Below are 18,763 nucleotides of genomic sequence, written 5' to 3' on the forward strand. Positions count from 1 at the left end.
TGTTGCATTGATTTGCAGGGACAATTCATTTAACTTGTTAACTTTTGATTTCCGTCTCTCGTAGCTTATTTTCTTTCAAACAGGTTTCCCTTTCATGTATAGTTTGTTGAACTAGCTGGTTGAATTTATTGGATGGTGAATGCAAGCTTTGCTTGGTTGGAAATAATAATGAGTAACCAATCACATGTAAGTGCTATAAGCTTTTTATTATATCTCTTTGTATAAGTTCGTGATTTTTGAATCATATTGATTCTCATTATATGATAATAACAAACTCAAAATTGTAGTCGCATTTCTTTATATAGTTTTAGTAGTAGCTATTGTTTTCTTGGATACTTTCAACAAACTTTAACACATAGTGTTGATAGGCATGATCATAATGAATGAAGTTTTTAAGTCGTTGAATATACAAAAATGGAGAAGACATTAAATTAATATCCCAAACCTTTGACTTTGATCAATCCCAAAGAATTTTCAATTGTGAAAACTGGATATTGGATAAATTTGTACATAGTTTTTTTTTTTTTTTGTAATTAAAATTTTGTTTACATACATGTGTGTGTGTGTGTGTGTGTGAGAGAGAGAGAGAGAGAGAGAGAGAGAGAGTGGGAGTAACCATATTATGGGCCACAACTTTTACTATAGCTACTAACAACTTGGGGCATGGACAAAAATTTTTTTGGCAATGGTTTAAATTGTAACCATTAAAAACTGAGTTGTGTCAAAAAACTTTTTGGCAATAGCTTGTGCCTTGCTTGATAATGTTTAAGTATAAGACCTATGCTAAGGGCAGTCTTTAGCAATTGCTAAGTTTGGGTCGTTGCCAAAAAGTATTTTTGGTAGAGATAAATAAATCATTAACCATGGTAAGAGCCATAACTAATAACTATTTGTTAGGTCTGGTGTGTTATTATTTTGCCTTGTGAAAATAAAGAGTTATTGATTCACTTCTTTTTCTTAGGTTTTGAAGTGGAAATTTCTATTGTTAGCTTCTTTCTCTTAAGTGAGCTGCATATGCGTTTAAGAGATTGTAGTGCATGTTTCATAAAAGGTTTTAAGCCCCACAACTTGACTGTGAATTGTTTTATTAGAGAAGATAGAATCTAGCTAAGAAGAAGCTGGTCTCCCTTATGCCATTTATCATATACTACATTTCATGCATCTTATTTGCCTTCTTTGACAAGCAAGAACTTAGCTAAATTGGGAGAATAACCACCAACCATGCCCATCAAATTATAGCTTTTGAGCAATAGGATAAGTTGGAATTTTCATAACAATTAGTTGTCTGCTGACAACTTAACAAACATGATATTGAAGATTACTAGGGACAAGAAGAATAAGGAAGATAGAACGTGCTTCTGTTGAATCAATAACCATGCTAGCTTATGCAGTTTGTGTAGCCATCATAGGTGAAGTCGATGGATCCCTTGGTGTTGCAACCCTGCTATGGAATTCTTCCAATTCCTTTGGCGCTTTGATACCATATAAGAGAAAACATGTAGAAGAAAAATTAGAAACACATGCAAAGAAAATAAAGATTTGACATGGTTCAACTGAATATTAGTTTATGTCCACCTATATCAAGGTTTCTCATGCTTGATTTCTTCCCAATCATGGATTTTTTCATTTATATACTCATGTTTACAATTATAGCCCAACAGTCCTTGATTTTCTGATTTTTCACAAGTATCATTTGGATCCATATTATTTTTATCCATTGATTTCATGCTCCTCTCTTTAGCAACTTCTGATGTCATACCCAACTTGCCTTTATCAGATGTGAAAAGTTCACAATATGCACTAGGCTGGGCGCTTCTCTCCTTTGCAGAGAAAACTGGTATGCATATAATGGAGGCTGTCTTGCTTTCAATGGCTGGGAAACCGATGTTGCCAACAACAAACTTTTGTTTGAAGTGGTTTACATGACCATTTTCTCATTGAAGTTGCAAATATGTGAAGGCAATTCCCATGTTATGCTGTTAACATAGCTTTAAAAGAAGGGTATTGTGGTAAAAGTGGGGTCTTCCATTTAACTGACAGCAGATAGTCATTTCCAACTCAGAATACATGGCCCCTTGTTAGGGACCACAACATATAACATGCAAGATGCAAGTAGGGAAGAAATTATTTATCATCAGTGCAAAATGCAAATGTTTGGGCCTATATCAATAATATTTTATTATTGTAATAACATTGTCACGGGATGACTCCTTCAGTTTGTGCGGGCTCTCAGACACAGGGGAACAAACACAAACTTTTTTTGGAAACTTCTCAAGTTTGCATTTGATACTAATCACTGTCCTTTTTATTCTCCTATACCACAATTTTTTTTATAACTTTTGTTAATTCTTTTGGCGGAACCACATGGTGATTTGTGTGGGATTGTCCATACTAACCTCACAATCTCGAACCTCGTTATATGCACCATATTGGTACATGAATTTTCATGTGTCAGTATGGTTAATAGCTCCTTCAGTTCACATTGAAAAAGATTTTTTTTTGTAAATATAAAATAAAAATGTAAAAATACTATGAAGGACATTTTAAAAAAACATTGCTTTTGAAGGCCTAGCGTGCCCAAGGGCACACAAATTTTCTCTCATAAACTTTGTTTATTTTGTCATTAATGTTTTTACATATTTGATTGTTAATATATATAAGTGCTTTTAAAGCATTAGTTGTTGAATTAATGCCCCTTCAGCCAAAATTTCTAGCTAGTATTAAAATTGACAAGCACAAGAAAAGATAAACAAAAATCACGGCATAAAAAGGGAAGTGTTTTTTCAAATGCCAGTTTGGCTGCCGGTAATTTGATGATCCACTCAAAATTTTTAAATGTGTCATTTTCAGACATATGAAATAATTCCTATTTTGCAACAAAAAACAAGAAAAAATCAATTTCCTTCCAAATTTTGCTGCCCATGTTTTCAGTCTTTAAACATTGGAACAATCTTTCATGTGCAATCCAGGAGGAAGTGTTTGGTGATCAGTCATTAACGAAGACGAACGGCGAGGATGAAACTCATGTATGAACACTGAAGAACAAATTGCAATCTCTCTTTAAACCGTTTATGTAATTTTGATTATTCCTTTGGACAGACCTTGTCGGTTTCCAATTTGATTCGCAGTGAGATTCTTTGTTCCCATCAATGATGACAATAAAAAAATATGTCCAATCACCGACCGAATCCTCCTGCGGCCGTACCTTCGGAAGAACTTCGGTCCTCCGGGCAGCGGATTGACTGCGCAGTCGCACACTGGTCTTCCTTTCTCTTGCAGTGGCCGTCGGTTGCCGGAGGCGGAAACTTTCGCCAGGGGGAGATGGTCGAAATCAAAGAAGAGACTGCCCTTCTCGAGGAGAAAGAACCAACCAATGAGGAGCTCGACAAAACCACCTCCAACAGGAGAACCAGCAACGGCGGCAACAAGGGTAGCGGCTCCCCGACCATTTTTGCCTTCTGGGCATACCTCATAGTCTTCGTCTCCCTCCTCGCCCTCGTCCTGGTCTCTGTCTCCTCCCTCCAGCAGCCACCCCTTGACGACAAGTCGTGGTTCCTCTCTCTCACCCCTTCCCTCCACTCCCATTTTTCCAGAGGCAAAACCATCAAGGTCTATGTTGGTCCCGACAACGAGCAGGCCGTCGAGCTCTTCGTCGTCGAACAAGGTCCCAGGGAGGGAGAGACCGTGCTTCTGGTCCACGGTACTGGCTGTGATTCCTTCTCGTTCCGGCATGTCCTTGAGTCCCTCGCCTCTCGCGGCATCCGAGCCGTCGCGATCGATCTCCCAGGTTCGGGCTTCTCTGGTAAATCCTTCCGGGAAACCGTGGAAGATCAATGGCCGCGGATGTTCGATTCGTTTCGGGACGTTTATGATGAAATCAAGGAGAAGGGTCTTTTCTGGGGGTTTGACCAACTCGTTGAAACTGGAGACCTTCCCTACCACGAGAAGAAAACGAGGGTTCGGTTTTCAGAGGAACTTAGGCCGATTGGATTGGATTCCGTGAGAGTTGGGGCCGTTATTGAACAGATTATCGATTTAATGGATCTGTCCCCGGCTCATCTAGTTCTTCACGATTCGGCTGTGACGGCAATCAGTGGACTGATGCGGTCGGTAGCTTCTGGATCGATTCGTAGCGTAACCATCGTTGATGCCGTAACAGATCCGAAGAAATCGGCGTTTCCTTTCTGGGTTCTGGATGTGGTTGGAGTGAGAGAGGTGCTTTTGGCTTCAAAGTGGATTTACACTGCACTGCTCAGACATTGTTGTTCTAAGTCAATGTCATGGTCTACGGGAAACGATCATCGACTTCTTCTTAAGGCTAGAGGTGGTGCAAAGGCAGTTGCCGAGATGGGGAGGCGGATTAATTCGAGCTTCGATCTGGCAGAATGGGTCAATTCACCCGTAATGAGCGGGGTGCCGGCGAGAATACTGTGGTCGAGCACGTGGTCGGAGGATTGGACCAAAGAAGGTCGCAGAGTAGCTGCTGCATTTCCTCATGCCGGATTCGTTGCCCATTCTGGCGGAAGATGGCCTCAGGTGAGACCTGAGCAAAATTTGAACCAAGCGAAATATTTTTTGTTTTTCGTTTAAATGCGCTTAGCTTTTAGTATACGAACACTTCTGCTATCACTCTTTATGAATTCAAACGACGTCCCAAAGGCAGGCAAGTCGTTGGGAGGCAGTCACTAGTGGAGCACATCTCTCCGCCTCGGATATCAAGGCCATAGTGATTGTTGAGTTGAGTCACTTTTGCCCTCTGGTGTAACCTGGACCCATGGTTTTGCTCTACTATGAGTGTGTGAGATGAATCGATCCTTAGCATATTATGGTACCGTGCGTCTGTGATCGTATTGAAGTTCCCTTCACATTAATGTGTCTTTTAACTGATCCCCTTGCTAGAGTGGAATCCGCTGTTAGGAAATTCTGATGTTGAACTTTTTAGAATGTTCCAAGTATCGAAAGTTTTTTTGGTATTACCAATTCGATCAATATCCAATGCGTTCTGCTATCCAACTTCCCTCCTAATAAAGCAGCGGAGATCATATACATGCTTCTTCTTAGAAATTCAGAAAGCTCCACTGTCGCCTCATACTGCTAGTAATATGTGAACCTGCCTTTCTGCTTGCATTATCCTGTAAGCTGCTTGAACCAAGTTTCAGTGCTTCGTCTTTGAACGCCACAGAGGAGACCAAGTATCCTCTTCTTTCTTGTCTAGGTCTTTAGCTGATATTGAAATTAATTAACTCGACCTTCCCTATGCACATGATTTGTGGCGTCAAAGTAAAATACACAAAGGTGGACTTGTAGTTGGCCTTTTTATGAGGACTGATATTGTTGGTATTTTGACAAAATGTGAAATCTTATAACAGAAAAGGCACTGTTGTCATAAAGTTACCTACTTTGATGATATGACATTCTTATTGCTATATGGAGGTGATAAGTGTAGTTTTTATTAGTTTCCTTTTGAATATTTTGATCTATTTAATGATATGTTTCTTTGATAAAGCCAATTTCTCAATTGTTTAAACTGAAATGGAGTTGGTTCAGAAAGTGTACTCATCATCCTGAATTTGATAGGGTCAAGATGACTCTTCTTCATAGAGAACGACTGCCTAACATTCAAGAAGTGTTAGCTGGATAAACTATGGAAGAAATAAGATTATATAATAAGAAACCCTAGGTTAATATTTTTTTTGGCTATGTCAAAACTGAGACACAATGTAAGGCCCTAAGGCCTCTACATTTTAAATCAAACAAAACAATAAAGACTTCTGTAAGAATGTACTGTCATCTTTGCAAGCAACCGAGACACATTAGACATAGATATCCCAAGTTGAAAAGGGAAAAAAAGTGAGTTTTCACTGTGGAGAACAAATAATAAATTTCATTAGGTGAAATTCAGGCATCCATGGAAGGAATGCAGGCTTCTATCTCTCAATTTCTGCAAGTTTTTTCATCTTTTTATTAAAAGGAATTCTTTTACCAGAGTTACCACTTTCACTTTTTCAAATAAATGTGCGAAGTCTTGGCTTTTGGACTTGGGTGCCTCTTTTCATATGACTCTTAATAAGTCTATACATTCCGATTGGAAACCTATTTATTTCAACAGATATGTTTTTGTTGATGATGACAAAAATTTAAGCATTGAAAACACTGGAGCACTTGGCAAACACATGAAAAACTCCAATTTTTTTTAAGGTTTCGGATGTTAGATGTATTCCTAAACTAAATTTAATTCTTGTCATTTTCTCAAGTAACCGACCATGGGAACAATGTTTCCTTCTTATCCAAGGATTGCATTGTGCAGGATAGCCAGTTCAAGAAGTGGACTGGCGAAGGCCATAGAAGTAAAGATTTCTATTACATGGACTTTCTTGATTTAGGCCAAAAATCCTTTTCTAATATTGTGAATGAAATAGTTTTAGAACTTCGTTATAAAAGATTAAGGCATCATCCTTTGGAAAATATTTTCTTTATCCTTTGTTAAAGAATTCTTCAAAGAAGATTTTTTTTTCCTCTGATAAATATTGTATCTTGGGAAAAATGAAAGCACTCCATTTGGTCGAGGAAAATTTTTCTCCTCTAAACCTTTTGAATTGAATCAATTGATACATTTGGATGTATGGGGACCGGCATTTGTACTCTCAAAAGGAGACTTTTCTTATTATGTTATTTTTGTTGATGACTTTTAAATTCACATGGATCTACTTCCTCAAGTTCAAATATGAAGTCTTTAATTGTTTTAAATTTTTTCACAAAATGATCCAAAAAACAATTTAATGCTAATGTTATTAGGCTTAGAACCAAATGTGGGGAGAATGTTTTTCCAGTGATATGTAAAAGAAATAGAAGCATACATCAAAGATCTTGTTCCAGAAAACCTCAATAAAACCTTACATGTTCCCAAAATATGGTAAGTTGTAACTGCTAAAACCTTACATGTTCCCAAAATTGTTTGAAAAATGTTGCGGGCCAAAGCCGCCCTTACCTCCATTTATTTACTTAAGAATGCCTTCATTATTCCTTTAAGACCTCTCTTCTATTGACAAGCGTTATAAAATTGAGCCTGATTATAACCCATTTAGAGTATTTGGATGTAAATTTTTTGGTTTAAGTTTTTAACCGATTTAGATGATGAACTTTCTATTTGAGCTATTCATTCTATTTTAATTGGATATGCTGAAAACATAGGGGATATAGATGTTTGGATTTGAAAAATGGCAACTTTTTTGTATCTAGAAGTGTGACCTTTCTTAAGAACACGAATGACTTTGATCATAGTATATCTCAAAGTTCAGATGACTGTTTTTTTCTTCGTATGCCTATTATGTTTAATGATGATTATATTGTTGACTTTGAGAATTCTGCTTGCATTCATAATGAGACCACCAATGAGGATAGGTCTCTCACTAGAAATGTATTTATTGATGAATCCCCACTAGAAATAATTCCATTAATGAACCTCCTAACCAAAATGAGCAAACCTTTGTTGGAAGATCCCAAAGATTCACTAGACCATTCATAAAGTTCCCCATGATGCTCTTTTTTTTTTGTAGATCTTGTCTCATATCTGTACACTCTTTTATTGAACCCACTTGTTACTATGATGCCAAAGGCAATTCTCAATTGATAAAAGCCATGAAGAATGAGCTAAATGTTATTGAAAAATGTAAAACATTTAGATTGTTGACCTTAAAATGCTGCAGGATGTAGGTGGACATAAAGTTAAGACCAGTGTCATAGATATTGCAAATTTGCAATATTTTCGATGAAAATGTCATGATAATAATGCCAAAAATAAGAAAAATGGGAAAAAATTGCAATATTTTGAAAATTTTGGGAAAAAATATTTATCGCGTTCTTATCCCAATTTTTTCATTTTACTATTTTTTAGCATTGAAATTATAATGGATAACTTAAACTAAATTATTTTCATCATTTTTATTATCATTAAAACATTCCTTCTTCACTGTTATATAGTTTTATTTATGTTTTCCTGTTAGTTTCTCATTTATTTCATTTATACCTATTATTTTATTTTTTAAAATTTTCCAAGTTTTTCCTGAAATGTTCCCGAAAAATACAACTTTGCTGTTATAAAAACCCAAGAACAATCTCACCATTAAAAACCCAAGAACGATATTTGTGACAATGGTTAAGACCAAGAGCAATGAGAGCCTTGGAAGATATAAAAGCAGATTAGTGGCTAAAGAGTATGCACAGGAATGTGGAATAAATTATAAAGAAAACCTTTACATCCATAGCTTGACATCTAATAGAGCTCTTATTGCAGTTGGATGTTCAGCCTTTTTAAATGGCGAACTTGATGAATAAGTTGTTTATACGAGAACTCTTCTTGGCATGAATAAGTTCAAGGTAAAATAGGTTCATCTTAAAAGAGGCTTTTAATGACTTAAAACAAGCCCTTAAAACTTGCCTTGATAAATTTAGCAAGATCATGAAATAATGTCACTTTAAATTTTACTATACAGACACTACGCCTTTTGTTAAGTTAAAACTACTAAAAAAAATAGTCATCTTATTGTCATATGTTGATGATATGACTATAACTGGAAGTGAAGCAAAACAATGTTGAAATAAAACATTCCATACAAAAGTTTGATATAAAATTTTGGATTTTTGACATATTTTCTTGGTATTAAGTTAACCTATTCATCAAGTGGCTACCTTCTATCTCATATTAAATTTACCTCTAAAGTTGTTGATCATTTAGGAATTACAGTTGATATAGTGGTGGATACATCTGAAACTCTTGGTGTTAAAATAAAGATTAATGATGGGGAACTCTTGACTAACCAAATTCCTTAGGGACAACTTATTGGAGCTCTATCTTACCTCTTCGTCACTATACTTGATATAGCTCACTTGTTCACGTGATTAGCTAGCTAATTTCAGCATGGACCAGCTACAGTTCGCATGAGAGTGGTCATACATATTGTCAGATATCTTAAGAATACCGTTACCAAGGGAATCTTTCTGTCTTCCTCATCATCATTGGGTCTCATAGTTTACATAGATGCTGATTGGAGGGATGATCCTAATAACCATCAATCTACAACTGGTTTCTGCATTTTTTGTGGTAGTTATAATGACTTGGAGGTGTAAAAGCAACAAAAGGTATCTCTTTGATCGACTAAAGTTGAATATCAATTGATAGCTACAACTGACTCTGAGGTAGTATGGATAAAAGGCCTTGTAAATAACATGGGCTTGTGTTTGAACTCACCATTGAAGTTATGTTGTGGCAATAAGAGTGTTATTTGCATTGTCAGCAACCATACATTTCACTAAAGAACCAAACACATTGAGATGGAAATTCATTATGTTGATAAGAATTCTTGACGAAGGCTACTGAGTTGCTATGCATCACATCAAAATATGAAATGGTTGCTTCCTTCAAAATCCAATGTTGGTTCCCATTTTGCTTTCCTTCTTAATAAACTTTCGGTCATCTGACCAGAAGTTTTGATGGAGGGGGCATCTGACCAGAATTTTAATTTAAAGAGAAGTGAACGTCCGGGGTTTGGGGGTTTTGTGTCTGGGGGGGGGGGGGGGGGGGTGGTAAGGGTGTTAAGAGGGGAGGGGTCCCCTCCCATCGAGGCTGCCCTTGATGCATTTTATTGGGCGGCCTTTAATCATGCACGTGCCCCGATGCACACATAGTGGTGCATGCTGTGAGAAGGATCCATGAATCCTATATATATTTAGTTTATAATATTATATCTGTTTTGCTCTTGTGTTTTTTCCATCTTTTCCTTTTTCTATTTGTATGGTCAAGTTCAAGTAGCCGTTGGGCTATCTCCTTTCCTTCCTTTTGTATTTTTCATATTATAAATAAGGGACTTTGTCCCATTATTTTGTAAGCTTTATTTGAAGGATCTTGGGAGTTAATAATTCATTTTTTATTCAGCGACAGTGTTTTACTTTCCTTGACACTATTGTCAATCACACTCTCTTTCTCTCTCATGTATATTTCTTTTGGTGGATGACTATGGTTTACAGAGCTTGCTACTCCTTTCCTTCCAACTCTTAAGTGTACCTGGTTCCTTGATTGCTTCAACCTGCATCCTATATACTGGTGCCATTGTACTGCTGATTGGATGGGCGCTGAACAACAGTTTGATTGATGCTTGACAAAATATAACAGCTTCTTTCGGAAACAAACCAGTGTTATCCATTTCCTGGAAATGATTACTGCAACTCAAATCTGGTCATACAACATCGAAGTGTGAGAATTAGTTGGGAATAGTTTTACTATCTAACATTAAGATTTTCAAAACAGGTTGATGACTACATATTTATATTGTCTAACATGAGCCTGGAGTGCCAGGCATGCTGGCTATCTAATCTGGCATATGGAAACGTCTGGGCTAATGCCTGGGCACTGAGCAGCTGACGTCTTAAATATGATCAAAAGCCTAGTTGTCTTCTTCTTCTGCTGCTGCTGCTGTTTGAAGCAACATTTCTTTGTCCTCTTCTTCTCCTACTGTTCGGGGCATGTCTTATCTCTTTTTTATGCTGATTTTCTTTTCCTCGTTTTTTTTTTCCTAAGTACCACCTCCATTCTAGGAGCCACTAACTGCTTAGGCAGTGCCCAACAGTTTCGAGGATATGTGTTCCTGGGTTACTTTTTGTCTTGGACAATAACTCTAGGGTAGTGATTGGAAACAAACAATAGTGCAAATTGACATCCAGTGGATCAAGCAGTGGGGTCAGTACAGCTTGTATTACATTCATGTTCAGCCCTTAAAAGAGACTTTTTCAAGCAGCTGGGTCTGTGTGGCTTATATTCTCTGAGTAGATTATAACATCTCAAATAACTGACCTAGAAGTAGTTTCATATTTATGATCTTCTGAAAGAAAACCACTATACATACCTGAACCCTTATTTTCTTCTGGTTCGTAGTAGTATCACTGTCAAAGTGGCAAATGAGAATCCGTGAGAATAAATGCTATTGTCAGTTTTAGACGAAATTGGTCATTAGAAGTTGTGAGGTTGAATTCACTTGTAATTTCTTTCAGCAAATAGTTACCAATCTAGTTTGCTTGAATGCTAATATGATACTTTTCTTCTCATGCTTATAGGAAGATGGAGCAGATTCAGTGGCAGAAGCAATTGCTCAGTTTGTACTTTCATTGCCAAAATCTGTTAGAAGAATAGAAGAGACTGAACTGGATAGTAATAGCAAAATGATGAAGAAATCGAATATTCACTTCCATCATGGTCATGAAAATGACCACAATCATGACCATTATCATCATGGTCATGAAAATGACCATGATCATGACCATTATCATCATGGTCATGAAACCAGTTACCCGAATGATTACGGACTTGGGCATGAACATTGGAGTTGAATATGATGGCAAAGGAGAAAAGTGGACCAAATTAAGGAGGTAGTTTTTCCTTTTACCAAAAATGGCCTAGTTTAATTCATGGGAAAAAAATGGTCTAATTTCATTCTAAAAAGTTTGGGCTTCTTCATTCTTCTGCAGATGGGAGTTTAAATGTGGAATAGCAGTGTATTTCTTGGCTTTTGCAACATTTTCAGTTTTAGGTTCTGCTGTTGAACAGAGGAGTTCGTATGTTTAGCTTTAACTTGGAACCTTGGAGGTGATGACACATTTGCAGAACTTCTGTTGCTTAGAGCACTTGTACGTGTTGCCAAAGTCTCTGGCTTTCTGGATGGAGGTGGAAGTCATAGCAGTATGTTTCAATGGCTTCTACAGGAATCATGCTTCTGACAAGTCACACAATTTTCATCCCTAATATTTGTTTTGCCTTTTGGATAGTCCATCCTTGATAATTCAAAAACTTTCTTTCAACACATTTCTTTAGATGATTGCTCATGTACCTACCTACAGATGACTTGTTATAGATTGGTTGTGCTTTAATATGGCAGGTGAGAAAGCCCCAATCAGAACTCTTAAAAGGGCTTTTGTTGTTGTCATTTTTAAGAAAGATGGACGTGAATGATTTCTTTTCTGAAACTTAGTTTGATTCCTTTGAAAGGCAGAAAAACATTTCTCGAGGCTTCCAAAAAGAAAAAACACACACTTGGTTAATTGGAGGAGATTACAAGTTCAACATCTGAATGCTCCCATTGTGTTTGAGGGACTCTGTTCAATTGCACGTGTTTCCTTTTTCCAGTGGGGTAGGTAAGCTCCAGACCTGGCGTTTTTTGCGTCAACAAAACGGCAAAAAATTGCTCAGAGTGTCCAGCAAATGCTCCTAACAAAGTGTCACTGCAACGAAAGTGTTCTGAGCAATCACAGAATGTTGAGGGAAGCTTCACTGTGACGAATCTTACTACTGAAAAGATCTGGTTTGGAAATTCAAAGTTCACCTATTACCATTCAAATGTAGCTTAGATGAAGTTCTGTTTTCCATTTACAGCTAGGCATTTTGCATCTGCGACCTTTCTTCAACTCAAAAATCCAAATACAGTCCCTTTTGGTGAAGAAAAAATCCTCCAGATGGTATATGTCAAATTAGATTTATTCTTGGAAATTCATTTTGATTGTTGTGTGTTCTTTTTGCACTTTCATCACGTTCTCTCTCACTGCCTCATCAATTTTTGCGCTTGTGTTTGAACCTATGATAGGTATGTTTCTTCACCATTTTCATTTAATGTTTGTAGACATTAAGAATTTTGCTAAAACTTAAATTTCTAAGATTTTAACGTTCTAGAATATGTGGCCATTGTTTTGTGTGTTTCATGATTTTAGGATCTAGTGTAGTATTCTTGGTTCATGATTTAGTTCCGCCATATATGTCAGTTAAAGATTTATAATTCATTTCATGCTAAGTGTATATTGTTAGTTTTTTAAGGCTTTAAGAATTGCCAGTTTGCCTTCTATCTTTGTGATTTGACCTTTGTTTGTTGCAGTCTTAGGTAAATGCTGAACAACTTTTCTATGTGGTTGATGGTCACTAAAAATGTTTTCATACATTTTAGTTTTTGGTGTACCACGAAAGTTGATGGGTGGTAGTCCATGTTCATTTTTGCACTCAACGTACAATATCCTAAATTCACTACATGCAGTGGTATTGTGTTGTCCTAATCTGCTTATGTTTATGGCTTCTTGATTGATTCAGGCAACCATTCTCTTAAGCTCACTGTACTACTTTTAGTTTATTGTAATTCATTTTAATGTGGAGTGATTTGTTTTTATCATGTTAGTATTCATCTTAATAATTTTCGTTATCCTAATGAACAATTAGTTGTGCTGTGTTTTTTTACCATAAACAAATCGTTCCTCTTATCTATTTATTCTTTCTGCTTTGCTTAATGTACTTTTTGTTATTTAATTTATGATATAAAAGTTGCTGTTTCTTGCTTGGCATATTTTTGACCTTCTATCATTGGCCCTGCCGTTTCCTGAGGATGTACCCAATCACTACTCTACGTTAATGTGGACGGTTTCTTATTATTTCGTGAACTAGTTTCACATCAAAAGTACTTGAAAACCAAAAGCACAGAACGTATCCCTTTCCTTTGCATCAATTTCAGCTAATGCAATCTTTGTTTTTGGTCCTTTTAGTGAAGAATCAAACTGGCTGTCACAAATATGCCTTTAACTTTTGGCCAATACAAATTGACTTCATTAATTATATTGCATGCCAACAAAATTTTTCGAAATATAGAAGGAACCATGGTTCGAGTTCCATCAATGTTGGAGTTAACAACTACAATTTAGCACGGATTTAATTAGTGCAGTGGAACAGAGTTGAGGGACAGATGACCAAATTCTTTCAAAATTAAGTCAACGTTTGACTTTCGACCAAACCCAACCCTAAGTCTAGGCCTTGACCCATTAGATCCGATGAGCCAAATGCTTGATCTCCTTGGCACCATTTTATTTGAAAACATCAAAGAGTCGTAAATCCTGCTGAAATCAAGGGGTTCTGACATTATTTTCCGGGCACGAGTCGCACCTCTAGGGGTGCAACTTTTTCGTGCCTGTAAGGGCTGTCATTGTAAAGGGAATGACCGCAAGAGGACACAAATTTGTGGGCTTTTTATATGCAAGGTTGATGATTGAGAAGAAGTCTGGTTTACCAAAGCTCAATGAATACAATGTTCAGATTAGAGATCCTGAATACCACATAAATGGTAATTGGAATGGTTTTTTCATGGTTGCTTTAGAAAGACAACGTTTGTTGCAACATATAGAACTCGTTTCTGTATTTCATGGTTGCTTTAGAGAGAGAACTATTTATGTCACAGTTCTCCTTCTTAAATTTTTTTTTGAGGCATTTGTTGTTAGAATGCTATTCGCCTTAATTTTTCTGTAATATGTGCACTTTTAAGCATAGTTTGCTAACTCACCGACTCAAGTCGCAAGTTGCCTGAGTCGGCTAGGATCATGGCATTTTCTGGGTCATGAGTTGGAGTTTGGAGTCAGCTGGAATTGTTACATCTTCTTTTTTGTCGTGTGCTCTTGAATGCTAAAGTTTGTTATTTGTTGAACCATAAAATATCATAAATTTTACTAAGTAATACACATACTTTTATTACACGTTATTCTGTTTTAGTTGATGAAAAAATCAAACACAAAGCCCTGAACAACTTATCTTTTTCATATCTTTATAGAAAAATGTACTATAAAAGTTGATAAAATGTACTATAAAAGTTGATGATCTAACCTCGCCAAATCGCTGAGTCAACTCTCTAACCGAGCGACTAAGTCTTCAACCACTCCGAGGCCAAGTCCAGATGTTCGTAAGCATGCTTCAGGCTGGACGGGCTTGGCCTTTGCCTATGATTGAGAACCACTTTTCTGCCATCAAACATCAGAAATAAGTTATATTTAAAGTTTTGTTCCAAACTTTCGGCCTGGTGAATTTGGAAAGAGAAGCTAGAATCCTTCTCCACTTGATTCTAGGGAAAAACAATCATAGGATTCTAATCATATGATGTTTTTCTATTTCTACTTTGTCCATTTTCCAACCACCTTCTTTTGTTTTCCAAGTGTTTTGAATCTATGTCAGCCCTCTACACAAAAATGGTCTTAACTCGTCTTGTCAAGACAATAATACTCTTGACCTACTAAAACATCAATTCACTAGGTTTGTCATTTTGTCTCTCCTTCCTTGTCAAACTCCTACAGAGCGTTTGATTGGTCTGTAACTTTGATTCTGGAATGAAAATTCCAAAATCAAAGTTCCAGTTGAAGTGGAATTGAAATTTTCTATCCAATTCCCACTTTTGTTTGATAAGTTTGAATGTTCATTCCAGGATAGAAAATTTTTTGTTTGATTAAAATGGAATGAAAATGTTCGAACAGGGAGACCGTTTGAATTCAAATAAACTGTTACAACCTGTTTAAAAGCACACCTCCATTACAATTTAACAAAAAAATTAAGGGCAAATTCCACTCTCCAGTAGAGGACAACAAGAGCTTTATTCCACGATTTTGGAAACTCTTCATTACGGCTAAGTTGAGGCAGCAATTAATTCCTTGAAATAACAATTATGTTCCATAAAGTTAGAGTCTTGAGAAGAAAATCTAATGCTGGACTGTCAAAAATAACAAAATAGAATTAATAAGGAAGGAGAAGACCATTGAGAAGAAAAGCCTCAAGATTTAAGATGCTTCAAAATAGTTAAATTGAAGTTCTTGAACTTCAAAATTTTATTCTATAGTAAAGCACCATCAACAAAATTTTGTTGACCTCCATGCAGCCTGCATGCAATGCTTTAGCAAGAGACTGAAAAATAAATTATTCCATGTGACGAAGCCTGACTCAAGTGATACTGATCTTTTTGGATGCTAGACTGTTGGTCAACATCTTTCTAGGCTTAGCTCCCAAAAAACTGACTCATCTTTATCTAGAATTTAGAGGAAGACACACACAAACCTAAATTGGAAGCTACAATATTTTGAATTTTACAAACCTTACCATTTTTCAGTTTCAAACCCATGTCCATTGACATCTTGTCAAGAGTTTTATTTTTGAACTTATAGAGCCAATCTCCGCTTGCAAAAAAAATCCAATTATTAGAATATTAATACGTACATCCAAAGTGACATAAATCAAACTCAAGACAAGTGGAGAGAAGTAAAAATATGCCATTGAGAACAAAGACTTGAGAATCAATACATTCAATTGTTAACTTACAAAATGTAAGGTAATGTCTACATATTAGAAGGCCACATATCACAAGATTTCAGAACCATGCCAGTAAGAAAAAAAGATGGGACCAACTTTACAATCTTCAATTTTCAAAGAACAATCATGAGATATAGTATTGGGTTAGGTGAAAATAAAAAAGTTCCCTTTTGCCCATCAAGAAATCTGGTCTGACAAGTTAGCTAAATCACCATTGGACCATAAAGAAATGAAAAAAAAATGTGATGACGACACCATGTAAAATAACTAGATTTTATGTATGTTCATGAACAATATATTCACCAAGAACCATAATTACCAATTCATTGAAAAACGTTTGTCAAGTTGCATTTGCCATAAAGACTGTTTATTTGAATAAGAAGAAACAGATAAGTAAAGAATTTGATTTTTACATAGTAATTTCCATAGATTTGATGTCCACCAAATTATTACTCCATGTATATCCAAATAATATAACTTCAAAAGAGTTTGTAATGTCTATGTTGCTGACTTGATGACTATTGCAAAACTATCATAGTGCTGAACCGGTTTGCCGCTGAATCATATTGTAACTAAACAACTCAATTATAAATGATTTTGATAGCTTGATAGATTCCATCATCACTTCATCAAAGAAGAAGCGTGTTAATAGCTTGGCATAATAGCAGAGAGGTGCCTTTGTAAATCCCATATACCCATCATTTTGTCAAGAGGTGCTCCGAACAAATAAATATGTAAAGAGCAGTTTTGAAGAAAATAAACTACCTTTATGCACGAAAAACATTACCTAACCGACGGCCCTCTTTTTCTGCCCAAAATAAGAAGGATAAAAAGAGACATAACAACTCAATTGTTATGATTGAAACAAAAACAATGATCAACCTCCTAATATAGTTTATATATAGTTGTGAATCATATAATTTTTTCATCATAACAATGACCATCAAATGCATCAAATTAAAGTATGAACATAACAATCATACACATATCCTATAGTAGTTCTATCCATACAATCATAACCATGTTCCAAAACTATGGCATGAAGCTCATCCATGCAATCACAACCCTATTCACAAACATTTACAACTTATGCAACTATAAACCAACATTCACTTTCTATATCATCCAATCATCTCTATAAGAAGACACACACATTGATATTCACCTATAGTTGTCTATCTAGTAACTAAACCACAATTTAATGGTTAAAGTATCAAGAGTAGCATATAAGTGCTCCAATGTTCCCAATTGTCATACATGTCTCGTACTCCACCTTCATAATACTTTCAATGGGGTTTCATCTTTGAAGTCCTGTGAATCATGTATAGATCACACCATCTAATTAGAACAATAATGATAGAATGTTATGAGTAAAATTTGCTAACATAAACATGTAATCATTTAATATACATGCAATGGATAATCATAAATAAAGCACCACATACTTATTATTTTGAAAATCTTGGAATATTTGATTTGTTATAGTGGTAAGCAAAGAGTTATTGTTTCTATGTTTAGATGTTTGTATTGCAAGTTCATGCTCACTTAAAAATGTTGCATTTGAAGCATTATCATTTGATGGACCCTAATCAACATCAAACAACTCAACGTTTGGGTTATGTGTTATAATGAAACTATGAAATACACATGTAGTTAGTACAATGTGAACTTGTTTTTAAAGGGGTATTCTACTTGTGATTTCAATATAGGAAATAATTATTTTCATAGTCCAAATGTTATTTTTACAGTCATTCTTAATGATGAATGTCTATGATTAAAAATTTCTCTACCTACTGTGTTGAATTTAGACATAAGATAGTGGTGACCTCTACATGGACTTAAAAGTCTAACAACATTTGGATAACTTCCATCAACAAGATAGTATTTACATACAAATTAATTGTATTGTCATCAATTGTTAGTACTGAATAAACAAATAGTCATACACAATACAAGTACCTACACAATCAATTGGGTTATCAAGTGCACTATACAACACCTTTGAATCAGTTGCACTCCTTTTCCTCTTGTCATTACATAGTGGAATCGCATGTCGAATTCAACTACAACGAATATATTTTGTAAAAGTACTCATTTTCTGTTACGAAATTTTGCTTAATCAGACATTGACACCCATGCAGATATACAAGTGCCATCTAGCACCTATGCAATCCTGTGTAGTTATAAAGTCAGAACTGTTCTAACATGGAACAAATAAATAAGCATGTAACACAAATATAATTACCTTACAATATGGATGGAGTCGATAATCAATTTGAATCTTAGATAGAATGTCATTATTTGGTCATCAGATGTAATCTTGCCCAAGTCAACAAATCCTACGCAAACATGTATTGAAATATTTGCTTATGTTTGTCTTGAATGTTGAAATGTATTTTGACACGCATAGTTGCACTACCATATCCAACTATTTAAAAAAAAATATGACTATTTGTTCCTTTACGCTTATATCATGTGCATCTTCCAATAACCCTCTACCTCTGAATGAATTACATAATCATAATGGTGTATACATCCATACATAGTTTATCCAAACAGTTTTGTGGATGTCCATGAATGATATTTTGAATAAAAAGGGAACCAACATATCTATATGGATGTACA

General features: G+C 35.7%; 1 protein-coding gene across 1 annotated transcript; it reads left to right on the forward strand.

Annotated features, from left to right (window-relative positions):
- The first annotated feature begins 3,168 nt into the window (after positions 1-3,168).
- On the forward strand, positions 3,169-12,012 carry LOC116246251 (protein AUXIN RESPONSE 4). Its single transcript, XM_031618015.2, has 3 exons — positions 3,169-4,536; positions 11,107-11,418; positions 11,518-12,012. Exons 1-2 carry the CDS (start codon positions 3,169-3,171, stop codon positions 11,377-11,379), a joined length of 1,641 nt encoding a protein of 546 aa, XP_031473875.2. The 3' UTR covers positions 11,380-11,418; positions 11,518-12,012.
- The last annotated feature ends 6,751 nt before the right edge of the window (positions 12,013-18,763 follow it).

Source organism: Nymphaea colorata, chromosome 1 (genome assembly GCF_008831285.2).
Source record: "Nymphaea colorata isolate Beijing-Zhang1983 chromosome 1, ASM883128v2, whole genome shotgun sequence".
Lineage (NCBI taxonomy): Eukaryota > Viridiplantae > Streptophyta > Magnoliopsida > Nymphaeales > Nymphaeaceae > Nymphaea > Nymphaea colorata.